Source organism: Oncorhynchus nerka, linkage group LG28 (genome assembly GCF_034236695.1).
Source record: "Oncorhynchus nerka isolate Pitt River linkage group LG28, Oner_Uvic_2.0, whole genome shotgun sequence".
In the NCBI taxonomy this organism is placed as follows: Eukaryota; Metazoa; Chordata; class Actinopteri; order Salmoniformes; family Salmonidae; genus Oncorhynchus; species Oncorhynchus nerka.
Genome location: NC_088423.1, coordinates 25,779,305 through 25,806,926, shown reverse-complemented (window position 1 = coordinate 25,806,926; position 27,622 = coordinate 25,779,305). Strand labels below are relative to the sequence as shown.

The window sequence follows — 27,622 nt, the reverse complement described above, 5'->3', positions numbered from 1 at the left end:
CTATTTGAAATTTGTCTGCCCGTCGTGACCGCACGAGCCTGTGGATTTCTGAACAAAACGCGCCAACCAAATGGAGGTTTTTGAATATATAGAGAGTCTTTATCGAACAAAACAAACATTTATTGTGTAACTGGGAGTCTTGTGAGTGCAAACATATGAAGATCATCAAAGGTAAGTGATTAATTTTATTGCTTTTCTGACTTTCGTAACCAATCTACTTTGCTGCTAGCTGTTTGTAATGTTTTGTCGGCTGAGAGCTATCCTCACATAATCGCATGGTTTGCTTTCACCGTAAAGCCTTTTTGAAATCTGACATGCCAGGTGGATTAACAATAAATTAAGCTGTGTTTTGGTATATTGCACTTGTGATTTCATGAAAATGAAGCTGCCATGAGGGAAACCAAGGCTAATTAATTCCCTGTATCCTGACATGAAGGAATGACGAGTCTGGGCTCATGTGTAGGATCTTTTTCCTTTCCTCACAGAGTTATTGTAATGGTCACAATTAAATCATTAGCTAGATATAGAGACCAATATAAATGAAATACCAAAAAGGCCTTTGATGTTTGGTAGTTTTCTGATAAATCAGTTATTAATTACTAGCATCATTGTATTGCTCAATAATTGATAATATTGATGAGAGAAAGTCATTTATTTAAAATTGTTTTAATGAAGTTTGTTTTTTTCCTCAGGTTTTAATTATTACAAAAACATCCATAATCCATTAAACATTTATAAATCATGACATTTACATAGAAAATTAAACCATTTTAAAACTCTCAAACTGACCAAGCTTTTATCAAATATATTCTGTGATAAAATGCCACAACATTTTGAAAACACAAACACATATAGATTTCTCTGGTCCTTTAAATTCTCTTGCCAACAAAATTCCAGTAAGTAGGCTCCATTTGTCAATCTGGCACTGTGTTCTGCAATAACACTTTTTTTTTAAATCTATGTATCCCCCCCCCCCCCCCCCCAACAAAATATAGAATAAGCTGTTATTGTCTTAGTGTCTCTTTGAACTCTTCTTTTGGGTTCAAACCATACCACAGAACCTCTCTCTCCACTGCTTCCCAGGCCATTCGCTCTGTGGTGAACTTGGCTGCCCACTCCCCTGTCCGGGAAACTAATATAGCTACTCCTCCCTGTACCCGATCACCCATGTAACGCAAAGAGACCTCTACAGCCTCAGGAGCACGTTTACCTGTTTAAATAGGAAACAAAGTGAGGGTTGGTCCCACATGCATACAGACTGAATTACTACTGTAGGGACCTATCAAAACCAAAGGCCATTGCGGGCCCAGTCATATTTAACATTCACATCAATTGAAATGAAACATAAGCCAGCCTGACAACTCTTGTCAAAACACATTGTTATTATAAACAAGTCACTGCAATGATAATAAAAGGTGCGAGGTCATTGGTCAGTGGGGGGAAATCATTTTTAGGATCTAGGCTACTTCTAAAGCAACCAAGAAAACATTTTCTAATTCAAAGCCTAAAGAAAGGAACGGCACAGTAGCTGTGGGCAGTGCAGCCATTTAACGAAGCAGAAGAAACCTCTCACAAAGACAGAGCAGACAGAGCAGCCGTTCTTCCCATTTCCCTGTGTCATTACCAGAGGACAATGTAACCAACACTGGCCCCGCTGACCCTTCTACAGACGTTGCCTCATTATCAGCCCACTGCAGCCCCACTCTGCTCAGTCACCTCTTTCTACTGCTTGCCAATTAAAAATGATTGGCAGTGGCAATGTCAAAACCTCACAATGTTTGCATCCACTGAGCATGGCCACGCGTAAGCTGATGTTAGTGTAAATGTGCAACTACCTGTGAGCAAAAAACAAAATGTGATCTATGTAACGCTACTGTGGCTATGCACAACAACCAATGTCATTAAGGAAAGAATGAACACTGCTTGAAAACAAAACATAATGGAGAATAGTTTTGGAGAGTACCTAGATGCATCTACTGTCTCTGTGTCAGAGGTCCCATTGCTACATACCAGAATTGGTGTAAAAGGATGTGAAAAAGGGGGATGTGAAAAATGGGTGTGTAAAAAAAGAAAGGGGGTGAAAAAGGGGATGTGAAAAAGAGGCAGAGTCACTTGCAGGATCCAATCCAGATTCAGCTCTGATTCAAATTCAAACAGGGTCTGACACTGAACTGTGTTTGCATCTGAGTTTTTGGTTATAGAATAATTCGATTTCCTAATGCAAAGACCTGGCACATCCATCATGACATACTGTCTGGCCTGGGGAAGACAACCAGATTGTCTGACACTTTGCTAATTAAATTGCCAAAGTTAAGTGGGGCAATTATGTTGGTGGAAAATATTTTGGCACATAATCGATCCGATCCACCAGGCCTTTCATTAACCAGACCCAACAATTAAGAGGTTGATAACCCAGACTCGGGATTATCCTTATTGGAAATCAAAACAATCATCAATATGGGCAATTTATCAAACGCCTACTTTCACATATCAAATTGTAGATATATTACATTCAATAATAAGATAGTCACAGTTATGATACCCAAGTGACTTTGTGAATGATTACAAAGTGATTCCGATTAGGCTTACATTACCTTGCTCTACGTGGAAGAGGATGAGTCTGGCTAGGGTGACTTTCAGGATGGACTCTCCATGGCAAGTACAGGATACTGCCCAACTCAGGTTGTCTGCATACCCACCAGACCCTTATTTACCAGAGACAAGGTAAGGTCAAATAAAACTTCAAATCAACATACATAAACTGTTCAGATTAATCCAGTTCAATTACGTCATGAAAGAGGATAGGTTAATGAACAGCTACTTACCTATTACCTATGATCTCATACTCTGCCCACCATTTTGTTTCTTATTCCTCCAGTGGAAGTTGCACATGCAACATTACCAGAACAGTCTACAGCAACAGCTCCAACAGTATCGTGGCCCCTACATGGAGAAAGAGCTACAGCATATTCTGCAGGTGATAACAGAGCACATAGTACAAAGCTATTTGTGGAAACTCTCCAAAAAAATCTGAGAATCTATCAAAACAGATAAACAATAGGGTTGACATTATGGTCAATTTAGTTTGTACCTCAATTTCTCCAAACCTCACAATGTCCTTTCACAAAATGAGAAAGAACATTGATGGTTCTGTACACGCAGAGGGAACAGCAATAGTCCGTTTTTTTCCTACAAATGTGCGGTGCAATTTCAGTTTTGACAAGGTAAATGCTCACTGTGACAGAGGGAGCATTTACATAAATACTTCCTTCGAAAAACTGCCCTTCAGAAAGCCTTCCTGCATATGTCCTATCATCAACTGCCTGTATACAATGACAGGAAAGAGAAGATAAACATTCAAAGTGGTCCTGTATCTTGCCTACTGTATTCGTGCTGCATATCCAGAAATATACTGGAATACATGAAGATGATTTCTGGGGAATAAATGTTGAAACGCTTGTTGATAAACACATTTTGTGACAACAATGATACAAGTGAGTATCCAAAACAAGTGTATAAACCACACACTAGTAGGTGACTGACCTTGACTTGACAATTTATTCTAGATTTTTCATTGCCAGGTGCATAAATGAACACCATGTTTCCTGTGTAGATTGAACGTGTTGATCGTCCGTGCAACTTGAAATGAAAAATAAGAACTATTGTCCATGGTGTAATGGAGGCGAAGTCAGGTGCAGGAGAGCAGAGTATAATGAACAGGCGCACTTTTATTACAGTTCCATAAACGAGAGCACTACATAAATCAAACACCCTCAGAAAAACGGAACATAAAAGTAAAGCGCGTAAACTAACACCACATAACATAAAACAATTACACACAAAACATGATGGGAACCGAGGGTTAAATACAAGTAGATTGATTGGGGGAATGTAAACCAGGTGTTTATGGAAACAAGACAAGACAAATGTATATATGACAAATGGAGCGGCGATGGCTAGAAAGCCGGTGACATCGATCGCCGAACGCCGCCAGAACAAGGAGTGGAGCCGACTTCGGTGGAAGTCGTGACAACTATATTGAAGTCAAGGACGTCGTTTACTAGTATTTAGTTTTTATACTTGTTCTGGATACTATTCCTGGCAAAATCAACACCTTGAACTAAATACAATACTTCAGGGTTTTCTCTTTCTTTGTTTCAATTCAATGTTTCAAAAAAACTAAAATACTCAACACAGACAGCATTGTATGTAAGACATGCAGGTATATAGGTAAGTGATATAGGTCAAGGGCAAAACAAATAACATCCAAACTAATGTTTTAGCTAGTAAAGTGGTTTACCACCACTTTAAAAGGAATATTTGTGAGAACCAGTTAGGGAGGATTCCTGATGGCAGACATCAATCACATTTGACAGGTGGCTGATTGTGCCATTACATCACTACTGATAGCTGGATCTGGCTCAAGGTTTCAGGTAAAAACAGAAAGTGTTTGTCTCTATTCTCAAACTCCTGTAAGTGAAGAGCAGTTTTGTGGTGAATCTTTAAATGTATATATATTCTGGGAATCCTCAAGGAAGATTGATGTCTTTATCTAACATGTTACTCTATGGGATTAATTCTACTTTTTAAATCACCACCAAGCCATTATTCTGGTAGTACCTTAGGAGATATAAAACTTGAATAATCTAAAACATGCAATGTCTTGTGACCTCAGTGAAAAGTGCAAGAATAATTTATACAAAGTGAAATCTGATCCTCAGGGGCCATATAGCCAGCTGAGGTGTAAAGGTGTAAATGTAACTAATATAATGTCCCTGTGGGCCCTAAAAGACACAGCTAATTACCATTGTAGTTGAATACAGCCGTGGAGCATACGAATAACCTCGCCAACTTCTGTCAGCAGCACACACCTAGCTGTGCACTGTCATCTCCACGCTACTGATGTTATATACTGACCAGGGTCAATTCGACTGGGCAAAGGGTCTCGGCATAATCGCCTTAAACGAGAGTAAATTAGTTCCAAGGGCTCTGTATTAAAACACATAAAGAGCCAATGCATTGGACTTGAACACCAGGACACCATGAATTAGGAAGCAGAGGGTGAGGCAGAGAGAGGAAAGGCTGTAGCTTAGCCAACTGTCACTCAGCACTTCCAGACAGCCTACTATTTGTTCTACTTCTTCCCACCGGGCTTGGGGTTGTTGGAGTTAAGGTGTCCACATGCTTCCCATCCAAAACAGATGTACAAGCGTGTATTATTATGAACGTGTGAATTGGAAATGTGTTTTTTTGCATATCCCAACTCCGCCTGAGACACCCTCGGAGAGTGGGTTCACGGCAAACCCCAGGCTGTGTCCCCTATCTCCAGCCTCTCAACACACTCACAATTTCCCAATAGAGTCTAGTGCTTCCACCATGTCATGCAGATCAGAAATTGCTGGGCTGCCAGAGTTACTCTACAGATAACTACAGACCTTGAGAAATGGTGAGAAAGGGAACATTTGCGAAGTAGTGAGTGTCTGACCAGACAATCTCCTTTGGGGAGATGAGAAGGCTGTGTTGCAGGTGTATTCTTATCCTTCTATTCAGACACATTTACACACTCACACACACACACCACAGAAAACACTGCACAATTACTTTATCTAACTTTGTCAGCTTTGAATTGATTAATATCTCGGCTTTCTACTTGCAGACTAGCTTAAGGCCATTACGTTCCCAGCTTCGTCTTTCTTTCTCTCCCCTCTCTTTGTTCTCCTATCTCTCATACAGCAAAAAGCTTATCATTTGGGGTTGTTCAACAATGACACCACTTTGCAGTGTTGCTGAGTTTCTTAGCTCTGACATGTCACTCAATGGGAATGGAAGCCTTCTCCAGAATTACCACACCGTAACTGTCAGATCATCTATCACACAGCCTGCCGCTGCTTCTCTCACATTCAGCCTGCCTCACAGATTGCTTCCCCTACTGTGTCAACTTGTCTCGTTCCTTGGCAGTGTGCAGCGATGGAACAGCTGTCTCTATAGAGGGAGAATTCATTTCATAGGATTTCTGGGTGGTTGTTGCACATCTCTCCAGCGCTGCGCTGCATGGCAGGCTTAATGCCTCAGTGATGTCGTTTTCATTTACTGTAATGACTTTGCATTCTTCAGGACGATGAAAAGCCTATTTAACATACTGTAATGTGAATATAACTTGTCAGAAAGGCAGGTTATAATTTAGTCTGACTTTATGGTATTTCTTACGTTGGTGTTACAGAATAGTTGCAAACTATATGTCCAAGCCAAGGTATAACAAATGAATGGAGATTCTTCTTACCATTGAGAGTTGAAGAGCTCCTTCACTTCAACAGCATAATTCTTGGCCTTCTCCCTCTCCGTTCTCTCACATTCTGTCACCAGGGCATTTGTAGGGACTGCAGGTATGCCAACGCTTTCAGCAAACATGTTTGCACCTCTGTCTGTCAACATGATGTGGTCGGTCTGAGTGCATCCCGATGACAGCAAGCATAGGGGATAAAAAAGAAAAACAGAACATTAAAATCGATGCAGTTTAGGTTTGTTTTTTGAACATTAGACCGTAATAATGTTACATGTGATACCAGTATTGAATTGTGTGCAAAAAAATGAAAATAAAATGGTAATAATCTAACTGGGAATTTTTCCCCTCTTCTGAAGAAATTAGTAATCCCAGGCACTATATAGCAGTGAGTTAGTTGCCTTAGACACATCCTGTCATCCATTATGCTAAATCGACATTTCCCTCAGAGCAAATCTATTAGCCCCTGGTTATGTAGCATCACGGCCCATTTAAGCCCATCAGCAAGCCTGGCTCACAAGACTGGCAGGTAACCTTGACCTGCCTGTTATGTCCCGTAACACTATCCATAACATCTGAGCCACATCTGATCTTAAATCCATAGCTGTTGTGTGAATGCCATGAGTCTCACACCTTCCCTGAAACAAAACCGTGATGGGCCTTCATTCATCCAAAGTGCAATTCCGTCTTGTTCAATCTAATATTTATCAGCCTTTATCATGGTATTTCCACCTATATAGCTGACATGAGATTTCTATGGACAACAAGGAGGAACGTGATACAGTTCATTTCTTTGTGATAATGGGGAGGAGGATGTTGATACACTTCTGGGGGGATGGAATTGGTTGTAATACTGATACTATTTTAATATTTTAATCATTAGCCAGGAAATTAGGAATATCTGTCTTCAGTGTTTAGTCACTTGCTGCACCTACCAAAAGAGTGTGATTTACTCTTTACGTTCTATTGAAATTATGAAAAGATGTGCATGTTTCTGGAGCCACACTTCTAACCAAAGAGGCCAAAAGGTCTCTGTGCTGTAATCACTCCATTTCTTCCTGCACCTCTCCTTTTTCTCTCACTACCACTCTTTTTATTTCCGGCAATGGAGGGAATGTGAATGTCACACGTTTCTAGAGAGCAACTAAAACTGCTAAAGTTTTTCTAAGCTTATCCATAGCCCATTTGTAAATAGCCCATCCAACTACCTCATCCCCATACTGTATTTATTTATTCATCTTGCTCCTTTGCACCCCTGTATTTCTACTTGCACATTCATCATTCATCTGCACATCTATCACTCCAGTGTTTAATTGGTATACTGTAATTACTTCGCCACCATGGCCTATTTATTGCCTTACCTCCCTTTTCTTACCTCATTCGCACACACTGTATATATATTTTCTTCAACTCTATTATTGACTGTATGTTTTGTTTATTCCATGTGTAACTCTGTGTTGTTGTATGTGTCGAACTGCTTTGCTTTATTCTTGGCCAGGTCGCAGTTTTAAATGAGAACTGGTTCTCAACTAGCCTACCTGGCTAAATAAAGGTGAAATAATTCAAATAAAAAATACATAGTTAACTGACAAAATAATGGAAACACCTGAGTAAATGAGGGATACAATGTATTTTGAAAGCATGTGCTTTCACACAGCTGTGTTTCCTGGGTTAATTAAGCAATTAACATCCCTTCATGCTTACAGTCAAATATAAAAATGCTGGGCAGGCCATTATTTTGGCTACCATGGCTATCCCCCATAGGATGACAATGCCCCCATCCACAGGGCACCAACTGGTCACTGAATGGTTTGATGAGCATGGAAACGATGTAAACCATATGTCATGGCCGTCTCAGTCACCAGATCTCAACCTAATTGAACACTTATGGGAGATTCTGGAGCGGGACCGTGTTTTCCACCACCATCAACAAAACACAAAATGATGGAATTTCTCTTGGAAGAATGGTGTCGCATCCCTCCAATAGAAAGACACTTGTAGAATCTATGCCAAGACGCATTGAAGCTGTTCTGGCCCAATACCCTTTTAAGACACATTTAACACATTTCATCCTTAATTTTGGCAGTTACCTGTACATTCTCAACTGTTCTAAATGTAGAACGGTCTTAATGTTCTGTTTTGTCCTGTGTGTACTGTAATGGGAGACAGGAGAACACCATTAGAAACTTTTAAATATTAAAATGGTTATTCATGTCATTTCTCTCTGTCAGGCCAGGTGCACTCTAGATAACAGGAAGGAACACAGGGCCAGTGAAGCTTGATCGCTGCATTGATCATGCCCTGATGAATTTTTAATACCAAGCTGTTAAACAGATCAGAGCAGGACTATGGTCTTTCAGGGTGGTGACAGGAGCCCAAGATCATCCATTCTCTCAGACATTTGGCCACTATTTTGTGTTCCCTGAGTGACAAGGTGAAGTTTCACCATGTTTTTTAGCTTCCATGATGAAATATTTGTTAGTATCTAATCTATAAATTGGTAGGGTAATGCAGTAGACAACCAGCACACTGAGAATATAAATCCATGCAGAAAAAAGGGTTAAACTAGGATGGTTGGAATCTCACCGGTATAAACACATAGTTCTTTGAATTGTCAGGCTAGCTAATAATGCACTGATTTGTTGGATAAAACTAGGAGACAAAAAGCCTGTTATTTTTGTCTGGGCTTGCCTAACTTCAGAGACTCCGAAGACTGTATTCTTTACAATGGCTATTCAGAAAACAAAATTGTAGCAATATCGCTGTGTGGTTATGTTTCAAAGAGTCTAGAAGGGGATTCATGACTTCAAATATGTATCTCCGCTGGAGCTGAGCAGACTTCACCAGAGGAAATGAGAAGAATCTGTATCCCAAACAATTCATTATAAACCCTGTCAGTTATTTTGATGGAAGGTGTCAGGCAAATTAATAAATCATGGAAGATGTTATGTTAATACGATACGCTGTCAGTCTTTTGCAACAGGCCTTCATCTTAGTGGTGTTTCCCATCCATTTTCAGATAGCATCTGGAGTGAGGTATTAGTTGACAGCATTACAAGATTACCAAGTAGCCAAGTGAGAACAGAGATGCCTCCCACCCTACACATTCTACCTGTTAATAACCTCCTAGCTGTTAGATCAAATAGTTCTGTTCATTCTGTTCTGTGACATCTGAAACGGACAGCGTCACTCCATAATCTCATCACTTTCAGTGCTACATCACATAATAGATCTGCATGTTTCAATGAGTTACTCCTTAATGTCCCTTGTGAGTAAATTATATAATCAAACTATAATTCTCATCACCTGAAAGGATCGAGATTAAAATCAATCAAAAACCAGCCTCCATTGATTATGCTTTGATTTCTGCTAAAAGGAAATGGTCAAGTTTTGAAGGATGGCAATAACCATGTGTAGAGAAGTCAATTCAATGACATCTCTTACACAAGAGCCCAGATACACCGTAGATTCTGTATAGCCACCTATAGCTATCTTTATCATTGCATTCAAACCAAATTCCTTCGTAAATAATCAGCCTTCAAGTTATAATTTTCAGGGACTTGACTTTTATAGCAAAGTATTCAGTTGAATTGCAACCGTAAAACAGGAGAGCTAACAGAACTCACACTCAAAATTGTATCAATGACAACCATATCAGTTACTATCCAAACTCATCCAGATGTAATGGTTCTTCACCTTTCAGTAAGCTGTTTTATCATGTGATTGATCAATTATTCACAATGTCTAGCTCTGGTAAATCTGTGTGCCTGATCAATGTGATTCATCTGGGGGCGGCAGGTGGTGGTTAGAACTAGGTAGCCTAGTGGTTAGCGCGTTGGACTAGTAACCGAAAGGTTGCAAGATCAAATCCCCAAGCCGACAAGGTAAAAATCTGTCCTTCTGCCCCTGAACAAGACAGTTAACCCACTGTTCCTAGGCCGTCATTGAAAATAAGAATTTGTTCTTAACTGACTTGCCTAGTAAAATATATCTACACACCTTTGCAAATGTTTTCAGAAAATAATTGCCTGGTATTATAGCTCTTCATATGTTATACAGTGCCTTCGGTATTCAGACCCCTTGACTTTTTCCACATGTTGTTACGTTACAGCCTAAAATTTACGCTACAAGCTTGGCACACCTGTATTTGGGGAGTTTCTCCCATTCTTCTCTGAAGATCCTCTCAAGCTCTGTCAACTTGGATGGGGAGCGTTGCTGCACAGCTACTTTCAGGTCTCTCCAGAGATGTTTGATCGGGTCTGGGCGAGAGGTCGACCGATTAGTCGGAATGGCCGATTAATTAGGGCCGATTTCAAGTTTTCATAACAATCGGTAATCAGCATTTTTGGACACCGATCATGGTTGATTACATTGCACTCCACGAGGAGACTGCATGGCAGGCTGACTACCTGTTATGCGAATGCAGCAAGGAGCCAAGGTAAGGTGCTAGCTAGCATTAAACGTATCTTATAAAAACAATCAATCTTAACATAATCACTAGTTAACTACACATGGTTGATGATATTATTAGTTTATCTAGCTTGTCCTGCATTGCATATAATCGATGCGGTGCCTGTTAATTTATCATTGAATCACAGCCTACTTCGCCAAACAGGTGATTTAACAAGCGCATTTGCGAAAAAAGCACTGTCATTGCACCAATGTGTACCTAACCCTAAACATCAATGCCTTTCTTAAAATCAATACACAGAAGTATATATTTTTAAACCTGCATATTTAGTTAAAAGAAATTCATGTTAGCAGGCAATATTAACTAGGGAAATTGTGTCACTTTTCTTGCGTTCATTGCAGGCAGAGTCAGGGTATATGTAGCAGTTTGGGCCGCCTGGCTCGTTGCGAACTAATTTGCCAGAATTTTACGTAATTATGACATAACATTGAAGATTGTGCAATGTAACAGCAATTTTTAGACTTATGGATGCCACCCGTTAGATAAAATATGGAACGGTTCCGTATTTCACTGAAAGAATAAGCGAATTGTTTTCAAAATGATAGTTTCCTGATTTGACCATATTAATAACCTATGGCTCGTATTTCTGTGTGTTATTATATTATAATTAAGTCTATGATTTGATAGAGCAGTCTGACTGAGCGGTGCTAGGCAGCAGCAGGCTTGTAAGCATTCATTCAAACAGGACTTGACTGCGTTTGCCAGCAGCTCTTCGCAATGCTTCAAGCACAGCGCTGTTTATGACTTCAAGCCTATCAACTCCAGAGATTAGGCTGGCAATACTAAAGTACCTATTAGAACATCCAATAGTCAAAGGTATATGAAATACAAATGGTATACAGAGAAATAGTCCTATAATAACTACAACCTAAAACTTCATACCTGGGAATATTGAAGACTCATGTTAAAAGGAACCACCAGCTTTCATATGTTCTCATGTTCTGAGCAAGGAACTTAAACGTTAGCTTTCTTACATTGCACATATTGCACCTTTACTTTCTTCTCCAACACTTTGTTTTTGTATTATTTAAACCAAAGTGAACATGTTTCATTATTTATTTGAGATTAAATTGATTTTTACTGATGTATTATATTAAGTTAAAATAAAAGTGTTCATTGTTCATTCAGTATTAGAAATATATATATATATATATATATATATATATATATATAAAAAAAATCGGTATTTATCGGTATTGACTTTTTTTGGTCCACCAATAATCGATATCGGTATCGGCGTTGAAAAATCATAATCGGTCGACCTCTAGTCTGGGCTCTGGCTGGGCCACTCAATGACATTCAGAGAGTTATCCCGAAGCCACTCCTGCGTTGTCTTGGCTGTGTGATTAGGGTCATTGTCCTGTTGGAAGGTGACTCTTCGCCCCAGTCTGAGGTCCTGAGCTCTCTGGAGCAGGTTTTCATCAAGGGTCTCTCTGTGGCCTCCCGGGTGGCGCAGTGGTCTCAGGCACTGCATCGCAGTGCTAGCTGTGCCACCAGAGATTCTGGGTTCGAGCCTAGGCTCTATCGCAGCCGGCTGCGATCGGGAGGCTCATGGGGCAGCGCACAATTGGCCCAGCGTTGTCCGGGTTAGGCCGGCAGGGATATCCTTGTCTCATTGCGCACTCCTCTGGTGGGACGGGTGCAGTGCACGCTGATCAGGTTGCTAGGTGTACGGTGTTTCCACTGACACATTGGTGCGGCTGGCTTCTGGGTTGGATGTGCATTGTGTGAAGAAGCAGTGTGGCTTGGTTGGGTTGTGTTTCAGAGGATGCATGGCTCTCGACCTTTGCCTCCCCTGAGTCTGTGCGGGAGTTGCAACGATGAGACAAGACTGTAACTACCAATTGGGGAGAAAAAGGGGTTTAAAAAAAAGGATCTCTCTCTGTACTTTGCCACTGAAAAACACCCCCACTGCATGATGGTGCCAGGTATCCTCCAGACGTGATGCTTGGCATTCAGGCCAAAGAGTTGACTTTTTGTTCCATCAGATCAGAGAATCTTGTTTCTAATGGTCTGAGAGTCACCAACACTGCCGGTGGCAAGCGGGATGTGCCTTTTCCTGAGGAGTGTCTTCGGTCTGGCCATTCTACCATAAAGGCCTGATTGGCAGAGTGCCAAGCGGGCCAGCTCTAGGAGTCTTGGTGGTTCCAAACTTCTTCCATTTAAGAATGATGGAGGCCACTGTGTTCTTGGGGACCTTCAATGCTGCAGACATTTTTTGGTACCCTTCCCCAGATCTGTGCCTTGACACAATCCTGTCTAGCTCTACGAACAATTCCTTCGGCCTCATGGCTTGGATTATGCTCTGACATGCACTGTCAACTGTGAGACCTTATAAAGACAGGTGTATCACTTTCCAATCAATTGAATCTACCACAAGTGGCCTTGTAGAAATATCACAAGGATGATCAATGGAAATAAGATTCACCTGAGCTCAATTTCAAGTCGCATAGCAAAGGGTCTGAAAACTTATGTAAATGTAATATTTCAGTTTTACATTTTTAATAAATTAGCAAACATTTCTAAAAACCTGTTTTCACTTCATCATTATGGGGTATTGTGTGTAGATTGCTGAGGATTTAAAAACATTTTCCTTTAGAATAAGCCTGTAACGTAACAAAATGTTGAAAAAGTAATGTGTTCTGAATACTTTCCTACACTTTGCACTTTCAGCAGCTCAGATGAGTGTAGTGCTATATTCGGTTAGCAGAATAAAAGCCCTTTAGTACTGGAAAAGAAGCACAAAAGGTAGTAAAAGGGTGACACAAACAAATGTGGGATATTTCTAAAGACGGTTAATTAACCTGGCACCTAGTGCTGAGCAATTTAACCAACATTTTCATTCCATTTTTCATTCTTAAACAACTAATTGGCCAACATTGGTTAAATTATTTGAACTCAATGAGCACATTGTGCAGCTTCTGTTGAGATAAATCATAGGGAACTGTAGTTTCCAACAGGCCAATATTCTACATAGTTTAGGGCAGAAAACATGGTTAACTACAATGACCATAATCCATTGTGCGCCTACTTGTCCGGTCTGTGTGTTTCTTTTACGCCTGTTACATTAGGTTAGTGTGGGGAAGACAAGGAGAAAACGAGAAAAGACAGAAGAATGCATGATGAGAGGGATGAGAGAAGTTGCTTCACAAGGTATCTCTACCTGAATATAAGGTTGAAAGTTTACATACACTTAGGTTGGAGTCATTAAAACTCGTTTTTCAACCACTCCACAAATTTCTTGTTAACAGACTATAGTCTTGGTAAGTCAGTTAGGACATCCACTTTGTGCTTGACACAAGTAACTTTTCGAAAAATTGCATACAGACAGATTATTTCACTTGCTTACAGACAGATTATTATACTTCTAATTCACTGTATCACAATTCCAGTGGGTCAGAAGTTTACATACACTAAGTTGACCGTGCCTTTAAACAGCTTGGAAAATTCCAGAAATTATGTCATGGCTTTAGAAGCTTCTGATAGGCTAATTGACATAATTTGAGTCAATTGGAGGTGTGCCTGTGGATGAATTTCAAGGCCTACCTTAAAACTCAGTGCCTCTTTGCTTGACATCATGGGAAACTCAAAAGAAATCAGCCAAGACCTCAGAAAATGTTTTGTAGACCTCCACAAGTCTGGTTCATCCTTCGGAGCAATTTCCAAACGCCTGAAGGTACCACGTTCATCTGTACAAACAATAGTACGCAAGTATTAACACCATGGGACCACGTAGCCATCATACCGCTCAGGAAGGAGACACGTTCTGTCTCCTAGAGATGAATATACTTTGGTTCGAAAAGTGCAAATCAATCCCAGAACAACAACAAAGCACATTGTGAAGATGCTGGAGGAAACAGGTATATCCACAGTAAAACAAGTCCTATATCGACATAACCTGAAAGGCCCCTCAGCAAGGAAGAAGCCACTGCTTCAAACCGCCATAAAAAAAGCCAGACTATGGTTTGCAACTGCACATGGGGACAAAGATCGTACTTTTTGGGGAAATGTCCTCTGGTCTGATGAAACAAAAATAGAACCGTTTGGCCATAATGACCATCGTTATGTTTGGAGGAAAAAGGGGGATGCTTGCAAGCTGAAGAACACCATCCCAACCTTGAAGCATGGGGGTGGCAACATCATGTTATGGGTGTGCTTTGCTGCAGGAGGGACTGATGCACTTCACAAAATAGATGGTATCATGAGGGAGGACAATTATGTATGTGGATATATTGAAGCAACATCTCAAGACAGTCAGGATGTTAAAGCTTGGTTGCAAATGGGAATGTGTTCTCAGTCAACTTACCTGGTAAAATAACAAATAAATCAAATGCAAATGAGAACGTGCTCTCAGTCAACTTACCTGGTAAAATAACAAATAAATAAAATGGGTCTTCCAATTGGACAATGACCCCAAGCATACTTCCAAAGTTGTGGCAAAATGGCTTAAGGACAACATAGACAAGGTATTGGAGTGGCCATCACAAAGCCCTGACCTTAATCTTATAGAAAATGTGTGGGCAGAACTGAAGAATTGTGTGCGAGCAAGGAGGCCTACAAACCTGACTCAGTTACACCAGCTCTGTCAGGAGGAATGGGACAAAATTCACCCAACTTATTGTGGGAAGCTTGTGCAAAGCTACCCGAAACGTTTGACCCAAGTTAAACAATTTAATGGCAATTCTATCAAATACTAATTGAGTGTATGTAAACTTCTGACCCACTGGGAATGTGATGAAATAAATAAAGCTGAAATAGATCATTCTCTCTGCTATTTTTCTGACTGTACATAATCTAAGTGATTGATAGTTGGTATTCAGGTGTCGTAAAAGTATGCATTATTTAGGGAAATGGAAAAGGTGATTCAACTGAAATGTGTCTTCAGCATTTAACCCAAACCCTCTGAATCAGAGAGGTGCTGTCACGAGTCCGACCGAGGGTGTTTCCCCTTCCCGGGCGGGTGGCGCTCGGCGGTCGTTGTCACCGGCCTATTAGCTGCCACTGATTGTTTTTCCTCCCCCTCCTTGTATGTTTAGTGGTAGCACCTGTTCATGTCTAATTAGTTTGTCTTTATTAGACAGCCGGCCCGCCTGGTTGTTGTGCGGGATTATTTCAATGTAACCTTCGGCTCTGTTGTAGAGGTACGTGTTAGTGCCTGGTCGTGATTTTTTCCATTGTACTTTTTGATTCCCTGTGGTTGGGAACGTAACTTTTGTGAGCACCCTGTGGTGCGTTGGTGCTATTAAAAGACGCACAGCATTGAACTCTGTCTCCTGCATTAGACTCCACACCCACGACACCCGGAGCATTACAGGTGCGGAGGGCTGCCTTAATCCACATCCACGTCATCGGAGCCAGGGGAACAGTGGGTTAACTGCCTTGCTCAGGTGCAGAACAACAGATTTTTACCTCGTCAGTTCGGGGATTCAATCCAGCAACCTTTCGGTTACAGGCCCAAAGCTCCTGTCCGCCAAGCTTTGAGGAAGCTATTTTATCAGACAGTATAGGCAGCAGCTTTATAGAGATGAGATGATGACTTGGAATTAAATAATAAAGTCATCAACTATAACAATTGTAATATACACAACAACTGAAATATTTTACTAAAGTAAAGTAACGTGAATAAATGAAGGACAATAAGGTATAAGCAGTAATGGGCAGTCACTGCCATTATGAGATTCTTATTAATTGTTGTATTCTGTGTTACAGCATTCAAACCACATAATGCATAGTGCATTTATTGCAAAAAATAAAAAATAAAACCCGAAATGGAAAACAGTGATTTTTTTACATTTTCAAAATCGAACTGAATACAAACCAACCTCAAAAAGCACTAATCGCAACAGGACGAAGAGGGAACAAAATCCACCATTTCATAGTATTCTTCCAAACCAAAAAGGATGATTGACCCGGGCTACAGCCTGATCAATACTGTACCCAGCGTTCCTTCTCTTCTAGGAGACGTAACCAGCATGCATTGTTTAGCTGAGATAAGAAAGAGGAAATAAGAAAAGATTGGACAAAGAGAAAGATAACCTTTTCCATCACAGCGCGGGCCAGTGACACAGGGTTGGCGATGTTCTTCACCGAAGACACAGCTCCAGCAGCTAGAGTCCTTCCATCCATAATGATGGAGTCCAGCTCCACTTCTCCATTATTATTCAGTACTGCTCCATGACCTGAAATTAAATGGTGGGTCACATTCATCAGGGGTCAGGTTCTCTCAGACCATGACTAAAGGAAAGAGTTGGTCAAGAGTTTGTCATTCAACACCAAAATAAATAGTATTTTTTTTGCCATTTCTTACTTCAGACAAATTGAAAATCTATTAATATTTGTGGCAGCGAAGTTGTATATTTTGAAACACTTTCTTTTTCCTAACAGTGTGTTGATAGAAAAGTTGATCAATGTCAATGGAGTACAAAGAGCTGCCTATTGCTGTGTAATAACACAATATCAGGTCTCTTCACTACACCCAGAGGTCATTGTAACTTGCAGTCTTTCCCACCAAAGTGAGATTGCATTAGTGGCCTATTGATTAGACCTTGCTCCTGAGTGCCAACTGCTTCAGTGTATACAATTATCCTGTGATGAAGTGCTGATTTCGCTACAATGCCTTAAAGAGGATCTGGCATTTCACCTAATGTGGCAGTTAGCCATCACAAACTAGATGGGTCCCGATAAGCTGAGTGTGTTAATGAAGTGTCTTGTGCTTCCCTATGGTTTGGTGTAATCCGATGATTGCTCCAAACCGTTCAATGCCATTAGACTGATCGTTAAGTAGACTCCTTACGCCTTGATCCCACAGATCATAGCGCAAAATAATACGCAGCATCATCTGGATATGCATGCAACAAAAATGCATCATTCACCTTCTGCTGCCATTTCTATCATTGCCGTCTACACATACGTTCGATAAATCCAACGTATCCACCACACAGAACGCACTGCAACTGCCTCAGCAACACAATGCTGCAAGGAAAACACAGCATTCCATTGGAAATGAATGTACTTCTGGTGTTCCAAAATGTAACGACGCTGTCGGAGTGATCGAGGTGTCAGAAGTACAAAAGGAAATACAGTGGCATGTGAGAGAGATGACATGTGTTACATGGAACTTATCACATGTCATGATACCCTTCTCATTTGAATACTACCATATTCTACCTTTGGAAATTACATCAGAAAATGGGAAAATATTCAGGCCCACTGTGAAAAATGCTTAAGATTATAAAGTTAAATAGGGTCAGTGGGGAGTGTTTTAAATGTGGCATTAGCTGAAATCAAACTTAACTTAAAAAATCATGAGCCCCGAGCAGCTCTCACTAAAATGCATCTGAATATGAGACCAGAGAGAATTCACTATCGCAAATGGAGTTTACAAGCTATATAATTGAAGCTTAAAGTAAACGTTTATGTTGAACCAATTGTAAAACATTTACATTTAATTTGAATGAAATTTGAACTCATTTTGATCTCTGCAAAAAATATGGAAATATCTATATGTTTCAATAGAGAACTATCACCATTGGAGATACAATTCAAATCACCACACCAGCAGCACCACAGGGAAAGTACCTGCATCAAAGGTTGGGTTATCTTCTAAGGCCCTAACAGACAGCTCAACAGCATCCAATGCACTGCCTCCTCTCTTCATAGCCAGAAAGCCTGCAGTAGCTGTAGACTTCACCCCATCCACTGATGCCTTAGCCATATCATCCGGGATGGCTCATGCACCGCCATGCACAACTATTACTGGCTTCATCTTCAGGTCTCACAAAGCCTACAAAAACAAATCACACTTGACAAAAATGTCAGAAGAATGCCCTGAGTAAACGATGAATACTTATGTATTTTCACCTACAGTATAGGCTACTGTAAAATTACATATTTCTGCTCCAAGTTGTGCGTGTCTATTGATTACATTACTTTGGTTGATATATATATAGCCTATGGCTATTTTCAGCGCCACATCTTTTAGGTTTAGACTGCACCTACAATATTTCAATCAGAATGCACTGGTATGGCATATATTGTTATATTGCCTACTGTCTTCACAATGAAATGCACATTTAATCTGTTTGAAGGCACCCTTCAACAAATTAGTGCATAGGCCTATTTGTAGCTTAAACGTCACTTTCACAAGAGAGTAATATACCTATTAGGCTAGCTGTCAAATTGTTTTTCCGTCAGCAGGAAAACGTGATCAAGTAACGTTAGCTAGGCAAAATAACAACCGGCGCTACAGGAAACTCTCAATCCAATCATCGCATATTTATGAGGTGTTAAAAATTCAAACTTCTCTCAGTAGCCTACTTTATATGACGTGATTTTCAATACACTACAATTTCGTTTAAAAAGTATTACACATAGAAGCAGGAAAAACTCGGGAAGTAGCCTAACACTCACTTCAATAGCTCCAGAATGAAAACTTTTCAATTGGAAGTCTACGTCGCATTTTCACAACGTGAGAAGAAAAGTGTGTGCGTGTGATTTAGTTCGCATGACGCATCGACAGGGCGGAGTTTACACAATCACACTGACTTCAGGCTAACAGATTGGTTTGTGCCCCAAGATAATGTGTAGGTTATAAACAAATAATTATGAAAAAAGGCCTACATAGGATATTCCTAAATGTTTGTTTAAAATGCTGAAAATTATGACATATAAAATGCCCCTATTAAAAAGTATATACAGAACTTACAATGGTTTTCTTTCCTTTTAAAATGGTGCCATGGCTCTTTGAGTTTGCAGTTTTGAGAGCATACCTGGGACTGTGTGAGGGAAGGAAAGTGCAAGGAAGTGCATTTTAAAGAGTAAAGTGTCCTGGTGTTACGCGTGTGTACGCGTGTGGCAGCACAATCTCAGTGGGATATGATGAATAAAGGCCTCATATTTCTCCTGGTGGACCTTACTTATTGATCGAAACAATTCTTATGCATTAAAGAAGCCATCTGGGGGATCAAACACTTAAGGTATGGATTATTTATTTAGATGTGGTTCTGCCGTAATGTGTTGGGTAACACAATCTGGCCAGTGTGGTTCCCAGAGAATGACACTAGACACATTATTACAGGAAGTTTCTCCCAGTGATTTGTTGTTGTATCCAAACACAATGTGATGTATGAGTAGATATATGGTTCTAGCTGCTCCTTCCAACTCATTTACACTTCAAAACCATTTGTACCTCAGAATCAACTGCACATATTCTATTGAATTATTATGGCAAACCACAATAGAAAATGGGATTTGCTGATGCTATTGATCTATGCTGTGTTGATGTTGCTCATGTTAAAGGCTAACTTCCCCTCCCTTAGTTTTCCATTCTTTAATCATGCACGATGAGGTTATAATGGCTCAGGCTCACCATGGCGTTTCATTGTAATCATTGTGTCAGAAAGTGAAAAAGAATCATACATCGTGTCAAGATGAAAAATCCAAAGGAACTGCAAGTGAGAGATCGGCTACAGGCAGCACAGTCATTATGGACAAAATGTGAACCTTCAATTCACATCATCTGTTTCCAGGCTAATATGAAATATGTGAAGTAGAGATTGGATACATGAAGGGTACCTTCCTTCTATGCTGTTATATTCCACAGGATTTGTTTGATGAACACACAGAAGTGTTCAAATAATACATGAACATTTGAACCTTGTTCTTCAGCTCTTCAATTATGAGTCAACACAAACACAAACTTTTTGAAAGGGCCTTACCACTATTTTCCCCACTTTTTCTAAACACGTATGCTTCATGTGGGTACGAGTAGAGATGTTTGACCTTCGTACCCTTGAAGGACATATAGTGAATGAACTATGACACTGATTCCTATGACTCTTCACTCTATAGAACTCAGTCAGGACAGAGAGAAAGAGGTGAAGCTCGAGGGTCCACCCCATCAAAATCTGTCCACGTGAGAATACAGTGATAAGCAGACCGATAAGCAGACTGATAAGCAGACCACCTGTCTTCCCGGCTTTGGGACAACGACTCCCATTGTTAGGGCAGAAGCTGACAAGACCATCTCCGTCATTATAAACACCATCTCTGGAGAGGATCATACATTCCAGGGAACAAACTGCTCAGATACTGTACATTAGCTTTCAATACAGGTCTCATCTGTATCTCCCTTAACCTTATGAACAGCACAGAACAGCCTTACCTGATTTCATGGCAGCACTAACAACACATTATTGAGTTAATACTTTAAAAATGTATTTTAGAGTTTCACAAATCACATTATAAGAGATGCATTAATATACTGCTCCTGAAGGGAGACACAGTTTGATTTTGTTTACTGACAAAATACATTTAGATTTTATCCCCTGATCCAACGATAACCTGGGTAATCCACTGACCCTTTCCACCTCCCATTAATCTGTCAGTTATATTTAGACATGATATGGGTTGGGCTTTAAACAGAGGGTTTATATCAGTAACTGGTTTACAGACAGAAAATGTGAAACAAATATATACTTTAGGAAAAAATGCGTAGTCAAATTCCCTCGCAAGGCAATGCGTTACATTTAATTCTCATAGCTGTTTATTTGCTTCAAATGAGAAAACAATTTAACACAAAACAAAATAGTCTTTGAATGAGGAAATAGAATATGGGAGCTGTTTCAAAAAACATGTGTGGAAGGACCATGGTCCATAATAATTGCTGATAAGTATTGCAGCCCTCTGAAGTACTAAAAATAGGAATTTCAATTACCTCTGTGAGGTCTAATATCCACATTTTTCTTTCTTACCAGAGGCAATTATTAAACTCACTTTTACCAGGAAGCTAACACTGGACATAATTGCAGATGACAAATGGCATTGGCTTGTCTGAATCCTGAAAGGCTGCATTCCAACTAGCGCTGGTGATGTTGACACTTTTAGCAAGGAGAAATAGCAGGGATTATTAGCCCAAAGCTATACTCTGAACCAGCCTACTGTAGATTCAGAGGTATAGCCCTGGCCCCTCTCCATGCTGCTGTTATTCACAGCACTATACCAATGTAGGCTACTCCTGTAAAAACACCAGCAGAGAGAGAGGCGCTTGATCGGTATACTGACCTTTGTCACATTCATATCACTCAGTGTGGCAAAGACATTATTTTAAAGCTATGGTTGAGTTGCAAAACATGAACCATTGGTAGTTTACCCTGGATACTTATAGTACAATTATGTTGATACAAAACTGTGGTTCACTCCAGAAACAACCTCAGTGATTTAATCAGTACTGTACGTTGCTAGGTTGTGTTTGTTGAAACTAGAGGGCATTTCTCCTGCAAGTGTGAGAAAGAAAGAGAAACCACAAATTAACAAAGAAGGTTAAAGAGATTGTGGGGCTGTTGAAAAGTAATCCTAGGAGAACCATTTCGTTCCAAATTGACCACACCTGAAAGAAAGAATCCTTAGTTGCTACATACAGCACATTCAGAAACCATTCAGACCCCTTGACTTTTTCCACATTTTTTACGAAACAGCCTTATTCTAAAATGGATGAAATTAAAAATGTTCCTCATCAATCGAAATTGAGCTCAGGTGCGTCCTGGTTCCATTGATTATCCTTGAGATGTTTCTACAACTTCATTGGAGTCCATCTGTGGTAAATTCAATTGATTGGATATGATTTGGAAAGGCACACATCGTCTATATAAGGTTCCACAGTTGACAGTGCATGTCAGAGGAAAAACCAAGCCTTGAGGTCGAAGGAATTAGAGCTCCAAGACAGGATTGTGTCGAGGCACAGATATGGGGAAGGGTACCAAAACATTCCTGCAGCATTGAAGGTCCTCACAAACATAGTGGCCTCCATCATTCTTAAATGGAAGAAGTTTGGAACCACCAAGACTCTTCCTAGAGCTGGCTGCCCGGCCAAGCTGAGCAATTGCGGGAGGAGGGCCTTGGTCAGGGAGGTGACCAAGAATCCAATAGTGACTCTGACAGAGCTCCAGGGTTTCTCTGTGGAGATGGGAGAACCTTCCAGAATCTCAACCATCTCTGCAGCACTGCACCAATCAGGCCTTTATGGATGAGTGGCCAGACGGAGGCCACTCCTCAGTAAAAGGTACATGACAGCTTGGAATTGAAAGGAAACAAGATTCTCTGGTCTGATGAAACCAAGATTGAACTCCTCGGCCTGAATGCCAAGCATTACGTCTGGAGGAAACCTGGCACCAACGCTACAGTGAAGTATGGTGGTGGCAGCATCATGCTGTGGGGATGTTTTTCAGCGGCAGGGACTGGGATTGAGGGAAAGATGAACGGAGCAAAGTACAGAGAAATACTTGATGAAAACCTGCTCCAGAGTGCTCAGGACCTCAGACAGGGCGAAGGTTCACCTTCCAACAGGACAACGACCCTAAGCACACAGCCAAGACAACGAGGGAGTGGCTTCGGGACAAGTCTCTGAATGTCCTTGAGTGGCCCAGCCAGAGCCTGGACTTGAACCCGATCGAACATCACTGGAGAGACCTGAAAATAGCTGTGCAGTGACGCTCCCCATCCAACCTGACAGAGCTTGAGAGGATCTGCAGAGAAGAATGGGAGAAACTCCCCAAATACAGGTGTGTCAAGCTTGTAGCGTCATACGCAAGAAGACACAAAGGTGTAATCGTTGCAAAATGTGCTTCAACATAGTACTGAGCAAAGGGTCTGAATACTTATGTAAATGTGATATTTCTGTTGTTGTTTTTTTATACATTTGCAAAAATTTCTAAACCTGTTTTTGCTTTGACATTATGGGATATTGTGTGTAGACTGATGAGAGAAAATAAAATAATTGTATCAATTTTAGAATAAGGCTGTAACGTAACAAAATGTTGAAGAAGTCAAGGGGTCTGAATACTTTCCGAATGCACTGTACATTTTCTTCTTATAATTTAATGATATATACTAATTGATTCTTGACTAATATAAATTATAAATGCCTCATGAGCTTAGTTCAACTGTAATACCTCATCAGATTCCAAAATATATACTTGATTTACTCCAATGTTTGTAAACAATGTAAATGTAAACATACACAGTATAGCCTCAAAAACATGAGTAGAACTGTAATTGTGATATCATGGATGGTCAGTCCTTGCATCCATAGCTCTGTCTATGAATTTGAGAGTGGTTACAATTATCCAGGCCCATACTTCAGCTTTTTACCAAAACAGAGGAGGGGTGACAGCTTTGTTATATTTTCAACAAAGGATTCTAGCTTTAATATCCCCTTTCCTTCACTAACCCATGCTAGTTAATAATTCACACACAGGGATATTGCATTTCCACATCCATCATCCCCGTGTCTGTTACATTCATACTGGGGTTTGATACACACCCGGTTGCACCTACCTAGTGAGAGCATTATAGATTTTCAATACATTACATAGGTTTACTGTCAAGAAATACTTTTATTTGTTATACTGCCAGATCTCATTATAAGATGTAATTTTGCAGTGCTTGTAATCATTTGAAAATCGGGAATTTGTGCCCTTTTGTATTTGCAATAACAGTGGACTTTAATTTGTGGGTTTTTTATATAATTGAATGAAAATACCAGATGTTAAATCAGTTCAGAATGTTCCGCTGATAGTAAAATATATTCAGGTGGTGTCTGTCAACTTTGCGTTAAACCAGCTATTTGAAAATTACTATTTATTTTGTAACACATGCAATACAGTATGTAATAGGACCAAATGAACATGACCATTTTCATAAACATGGAGGACCACACGTGATTTCTAAAATGCGCTGCTGACATGGTTCAGAGCTGTTCTGTCATTTTTGGCCACAAATGGTGTGAACTGTTTCTCTCCGAATCATAAGGACAATATACACTGAGTATACCAAACATTAGGAACACCTTCCTAATATTGAGTTGCACCCCCTCGTTTGCCCTCAGAACAGATTAAATTTGACGGGGGATGGACTCTACAAGGTGTCGAAGGCGTTCCACATGGATGCTGGCCCATGTTGACTCCAATGCTTCTCACAGTTGTGTCAAGTTGGCTGGATGTCCTCTGGATGGTGGACCATTCTTGATCCACACGGGAAACTGTTGGGCGTGGAAAAACCAAGCAGCATTGCAGTTCTTGACACTAACCGGTGTGCCTGGAACCTACTACCATGCCCTGTTCAAAAGGCACTGAAATATTTTGTCTTGCCCATTTACCCTCTGAATGGCACACATACACAATCCATGTCTCAATTGTCTCATGGCTTTAAAAAATCCTTCTTTAACCTGTCTCCTCCCCTTCATCTACACTGACTGACATCAGTAACAGATCATAGCTTTCACCTGGATTTACCTGGTCAGTCTATGTCATGTAAAGAGCAGGTGTCCTTAATGTTCCGTATACTCAGGGTAAGTGCAAATCATCAATCAATGTGGATTGTCTAACATGTTTGGACTGCTCTGAATATGCAGTTTTACATTTTGGCCACTAGAGAGCTGCAAGAATCCATCCATTTCATATCAGGTGGCAAACTCAAAATTAACATAAATGTATTTGGGACTGTGGCAGTGTGAGTGATTTGTACCATACTGTCTTTCATGATCTTATTATTGGAATAACATCCAATAAAAGTGATTTTAAAAGAAAAAGCTGAACTTTAGTAAAGTATTTGCAATATGCCTACATTAAGTTGCAACCTGCCTTATGAGGACATGACTGTAATTCTAAGATCATTGTTATAGCTTGTGAAAGTTACACCACAGCAGACCCTTTCAAGTCGTGCTTTGAAAGAAGAGCATTCAAGATACTGTCTGATCAAAGTTCAAATCAATTCTTTATAAATGAGTGCTTTTATCTTCTCGGGGATTGTTTTAGTCCCTTTTGCAATACTCATCCCTTCCTTTAGTCTATGCGTTCCTAATGTTTGTGCTGCTATCATACATGCATTATGGTGGACTTTCCGTCCCTACTAACATCACCGAGCAGAACAACGTACAGTATATGACAGCGATATATAGCATTCCAAAGTAAAGCTTCATTTTGGTCAACTTTAATGTGAGAGAGACTGAGAGGGATCAATACTATATCAGCAATCATTTCACAAAATATTCCTTTTTGAAAATGCTGACCATTATTCCTAACATCTGGAGAATGTTGATTCCCTCAATCCCACTTGTGGAGAATTCTCAGAAATCACCAAATGGGCTATTTGTCTCCCTCCTTTGATTATCCTATCTGCCAAACACAGAGCATCAATCAAAATTATATCTATTATATCTTTTTAGTTAAAACATATATTTTTCATGTATTTTTCAAAGACAGACAAGTTCGAAATTTTGGTTCAGAAAGCATACCATTTATAGTATTTTGTCAGTGCATTGAAATACTGGTTACACTTCCAATGCAGGTTACGACAGTATTTATTTTACTTCTCCAAGGAGCATACATAGCTACATAACAAATATACTTAGTCTTGTCATTCAAATTTCAGACTCAAAGAGAATCTGCTGTATATGTAAAGGGTTGCTCTGTGTAGCCTTATGCTTTGTAGTATGCTCTCCCTAAACTATGAGATCACAGAGCCTTTGAGTTTAGTGGGGATGTCTTTGTCCTTGGATTTTGGAACTTTCTCTCTTCCTCAGCATCCCAGAGAGAGCACTTCACCGCAAGAAACCTAATCCATTATGACTTACCTCATCTTCTATTGTACACCATTATGGGTTACTGTATTCAATGTGTGCGTGTGTGCGTGATTCTGCTGATCATATTGTTTAGATTGGTTGTCAACACATTCTAATCCAACAAGTAGAAGCTCACAACAAATCCATTGATTAGTATTCATAGTCATACCCAAATAAGATGACTCAAACCATGAGCAGGCTTGAGGGAACATCTACATAATAACATATTTTCACATTTCCTTCCTATGGATTAACAAAATAAACATACGTGTGCAGTATTTGGCCAGCATGTCCCAAGTATTTATGATTTTCACAAATAGAACGGAGATTGACGTTGAATATTTCTGCCTTTTGTTGGAAGTCTATTGTGACAACTGTAATGGGTAAAGGATGTTGTGTAGATACAGTTTTTCTCAATCATGTACAAGCAATTTTGGGGTCTATGTTGAATCATAGCGGTAGCAGAACAGCAATGATCAAATGCTCAAATACATTTCTTGCCTTAGTACCTGATTTGCAAATCTTATACCTTTTACAAAACGTTAAATACAAATGTTATCAGTGAATACAAAATTAATGGTTAAGTGTTTTGTTCACAAAATATTAACACATTGTTTCAATCAGAAGAGAAATGTGTGTAACTGTGTTCACTGTTTCCAGCAATCAGTAAATACTACTGCACGACACGCTAATTCACCACATCAGTGTCATACCATGTACAATATATGGAAAGATCTCTAGGCAATGGGGATCGTTGCTCTGATTTTTTCAATATTGCGGACATGCAGAGATGCAGAGAATGAAGTTAGGTTGCTTCTAAGTAACTTTGGTTTACTCCTAAGGCTTGGATTCAATCAGATCGAGTTAACCTGCTATAGCCTCATGGCAAAATGTGAACAAAAGCATGAGATGAGTTATAAAACAGCAAATGTTTTCCCCTGCCCCATGGCAAAAACTGCAGAATTAGAGGAAATTTGCTTTAAAACGGCAACATTTTCTCTTAGCCTCATGACAAAATGTGTAGCCGGAGATCAGTGCCCGGGGCCCTAAATGCGGTAATCTGGCTCTGGCAATAGTTGACAATCGCAAGCTGCTCTTGATCATTGTCATGAAGTCACACCCATCTCACTTGCTTTAGAAGTTCAGAACAATCAAGTTTAGGCTATATTGACAAAATAATGATGATTTCTATCAGCCTAATCGAAGTGTAGATTACTGTACATCTCACATTCCAGTGTTCGAACTTGTGAACAAG

At 40.0% G+C, this 27,622-nt stretch overlaps 1 protein-coding gene across 1 annotated transcript; it reads right to left on the bottom strand.

Moving 5' to 3' along the window:
- Positions 1-1,004: 1,004 nt before the first annotated feature.
- si:dkey-103j14.5 (isoaspartyl peptidase/L-asparaginase) lies at positions 1,005-18,516 on the bottom strand. Its single transcript, XM_065012533.1, is given in 6 exon segments — positions 1,005-1,210; positions 2,595-2,740; positions 2,833-2,943; positions 6,281-6,444; positions 16,788-16,930; positions 18,330-18,516. Coding segments are annotated over 6 exon segments (957 nt in total).
- Positions 18,517-27,622: the final 9,106 nt, after the last annotated feature.